The following is a 3577-nucleotide window of genomic DNA, read 5'->3' on the forward strand; positions in this document are numbered from 1 at the left end:
CTGAGTATCGTTTTTCACTCTGAGTTTTCTAAACCGGCTTCCTGAAATAGGGCCCTGCAGTTCTGTAGATGATGCTGTGGGTTCTTTTGTGACCTTCTGGTCATTGATGTGCTCTTGGAGTAATTTTGGGAGGCCTGCCACTGTTCACCACTGACCTTTTCTCAATTTGTGGATAATAGTGCTCGTGGTTTGCCTTAGTTTGCTTTGTAACCATTTCCAGTCTGATGTCAGCCTGGAATCAGGCCTGGGTGTGACTGTACTCACCTTTCCATAAAGGTGGATAATAAGAGAGACCAATGACTTTTTCACACAGGGACAGGTACATTTGGATTGTCAATAAATAAAACCATCAGTTTAACAATTGGGTTGTCTTTGTCTAATATAAACATTAGCTTGATCTTAAACGCTTTAGTGTGACAAATATGCAAAAATATTATATCAGGAAGGGAGAAAAATGCTGAATGAAAAGTACTGTGCATGTCATATAAACTAAATATTGTGAAAAACAGCTTTAAAAAATATTTTGTTTTTGGTTTGATTTTTTTGGTCCTATTTCAACACAATGTATTTGTTAGTTCTATATTATTATTATTCCATTTATTGTTTTCCAAAGTAAAAAAAGGGGCTGCTCCTCATCAGCTCTGTGAATCAAAACTCACCATAAAAGCCGTAAACTTGGGTGATCTGCCTGCTCTCATGGTTTCCACGTAGAAGAGTGATGCGGTCAGGCCATTTGGCCTTCAGCACTAGCAGATAGGTGAACGTCTCCAAGCTGTAATACCCTCGGTCGACGAAGTCACCCTACAGATGACGGAGGTATATTACAGACACTGTGCCAACATACCTGTTAAACAGAACCAGTTAAGAAAGCTGCTTCTAAAAATGTGTTCCAAACTTAATAAAAGAAACAAACCATGAAGATGTAATTTGTGTCTGGAACCTGGCCACCAGTTCGGAAGAGTTCACAAAGATCATAAAACTAGAACACAGACAGACACTCGGGTATTTATTTAAAACCCAGACCAACATTAAAAAAGGTGAAAACTCTGTTAAGAGTCAGTGTAAACATGTTGCTTAGAAACATCAGTGATCAGGGTGTTTTGAGACTCCATTTTTACCTGTCCATGTATGTCCCCACACACTGTTACAGGAGTGGAGACGGGCTGCACGTTGGACTCCTCCAGCAGAAGATCACACACGTAGTCACATAACCTCTGTACAGATCACAGCATAACAGACAGAAAACATAAGCCACTCAGTTTGTAAATAAGACCAATTTCATAATAGAAGTATGAATCTAAAGCATTTCCTAAGCGACTGGGAAGTTCAACTACTTTCATTCTGCCTGAGCTCTGTTAACCAAGTGGTGTTCAAGAATAGTTCACCAAGCTTTTTGGCGCATGCTAATGCTCTTCCGTGGATATTTGCTGCCTTTTGTTACTGTTTCAGTCACTGCTTTAATAATGTTGACATCTGGCCTCTGAGGAGGTAAACTGTAAATGGTCTGATTCTTTTATAGTGCTTTTCTTCTCTCCTGGAGGACTCAAAGTGCTCTATACAACATGCCACATTCACACAAGCACTTTCTAGCTACTATTTACACACGATCATACGCCGGTGGATGAAACTGGGGGTTAATATCTTGTCCAAGGATATTTGCAGATTAGGAGCAGCCAGGGATCAAACCACCAACCTTCCGATCAGTAGATGACCTGCCCTACCACCTGACCTACAGCCACCCAGGCCAGTCATAACTGATAGATGGAAAATCCACAGTGAAACACTAAGTGTAGCAACGCGTTGGGAACTGTTCACACTGAAAAATAAAGTTGTTGCCATTTACATGTTTACATCTAATGAGACGTGCTAATCAAATGTGTAATTTGTTCAAAAAAAAGTAACCAATGTCAAAATACAAACTCTGAAAGACCTTCAGAAAGCTTGGACAACTATTGCTCAAGACCACTTAAAATAAAATGACAAGAAAGACTAAAAAATAAATTTAAAAAAACAGCACAGGAGATCATTCTTGTACTCGCTGAATCTCCCTGTAGAGGAGCAAATTTAACCAAAGAATTTCCTTAAGGATTAAGAAAGTATCCGGGTTCTGATTGTACTTGTACGACTGAGCCTTTAGCTTGCTCTAAATTAGAAGGTAGCTTGTCAAGCTAAATTCTTCCAGTGTTGTCTCATTTACAAGAGACACCTGTTCCTGTTTTTCAGTTCAGCCAATCTGAGTTTAAAGAAAACATCACTGCAAAGTACGGCTGTGAAAAAACAGAAGAAATGTGAACGATATATCAAAATCAGTACAGTATTACAAATCGTGCAGCTACATCTTCGGTTGGTGGGACATGAGATAAGCCGTATTGTTCACAGTATTGCCAGAGTATAATTGTGTATTTAATAAAATATTTATAATTTGTGTCCCCGTAACCTTTTAAGTATCATCATGTAAAGTATCGTGACACTACGCTGGATCGATTTTTCCTCTGCCCGTAGGTGGCGTGTCACCAAAAACGTATTTGTAGCCAGTCACTTACAGTAACTGAAAGACTGTCTCCTTTAAATTCAGATCTTGACAATAACTTTGAGTGCACATTAATTATTGTTTCCTTTCACAAACCGCTGATCAGCTTGACTAGTCTCCCGGTTTCATAATGACTACAACAACCATGAAACTGTCACTGGCTACTACGGGGGAGTGTAACTGAGTTTGAAAGGATGGGAAGGAACGGTACTCTTGGTCACTGCAACTACTCTTAAAATCGTTTGAAACCAACCAAGACTGAGTACAGCTTTACACCGGTGAGAAAAACCCAGCGGTCAGCCCATATGATAACAGCTAGCAGCATCGGCTCACTGCTGATATTGTGGTACCTTCAGAAAAATAACAATCCCTCAGGCCACTGTCGCTCCTGCTCCCATACCATCTCAGAGGATGTTACTAAACTTTAACTGTGCCATGACAGCTAAGATACATTATTATTTTACTGTCTGAGAGATTGAAATCAACAGACTAGCATCACTAGCTAGCTATAGCTAATTCTGCTATTCCAACAGACAGCAGGAGTGAGAGCGCCGTTATTATCAGCCCCACAACACGGATTCAGCAGAAACACGCCAAGAAAGTGACATTTACCTTCAGATCGTTTTCTGGGAGGTATTTACACTGCTTTGCAATCTCTGCATATTTATCCAAATCTAGAGGCGCCATTGTACCCAGACAGTTATATACGTCACTTCCTGCAACACTCGGGAGGAGTGTTTTCCTCTAACGTCATTTCAAAGTCGTCACAAACCGAAATATGATATGACTGCAGCTCTGTTACTTTAAACCAGGGGTGTCAAACTCATTTGCACAGGGGGCCAAAACTCAAGGCACACTTTAGGTCGTTGGCCAAACAAGATAAACATTCACTGAACAAACTAAAACAATGTTTTTCTTTAAAATATATATATAAATATGAATAAAAATGGACATGAATATTATTCCAGAATAAATAAACTTACAAAAAATAAACTTTAACTTTAAATATTTTTCTCTCCATAAAATATATCCTGTCAAAATTATACA

General features: G+C 39.3%; 1 protein-coding gene across 1 annotated transcript; it reads right to left on the reverse strand.

Annotated features, from left to right (window-relative positions):
* Window positions 1-361: 361 nt before the first annotated feature.
* On the reverse strand, window positions 362-3320 carry LOC102204007 (serine/threonine-protein phosphatase 6 catalytic subunit-like). The gene is made up of 4 exons (XM_005733616.2): window positions 3143-3320; window positions 1119-1214; window positions 914-979; window positions 362-801 (listed from the first exon to the last, which is right to left on the reverse strand). The coding sequence occupies exons 1-4, from the start codon at window positions 3215-3217 to the stop codon at window positions 649-651; spliced, it is 390 nt and encodes a 129-aa protein (XP_005733673.1). The 5' UTR covers window positions 3218-3320; the 3' UTR covers window positions 362-648.
* Between the last annotated feature and the right edge of the window lie 257 nt (window positions 3321-3577).

The sequence above is a fragment of the Pundamilia nyererei genome, unplaced genomic scaffold (assembly GCF_000239375.1).
Source record: "Pundamilia nyererei isolate P.nyererei 1_Seehausen unplaced genomic scaffold, PunNye1.0 scaffold00053, whole genome shotgun sequence".
Lineage (NCBI taxonomy): Eukaryota > Metazoa > Chordata > Actinopteri > Cichliformes > Cichlidae > Pundamilia > Pundamilia nyererei.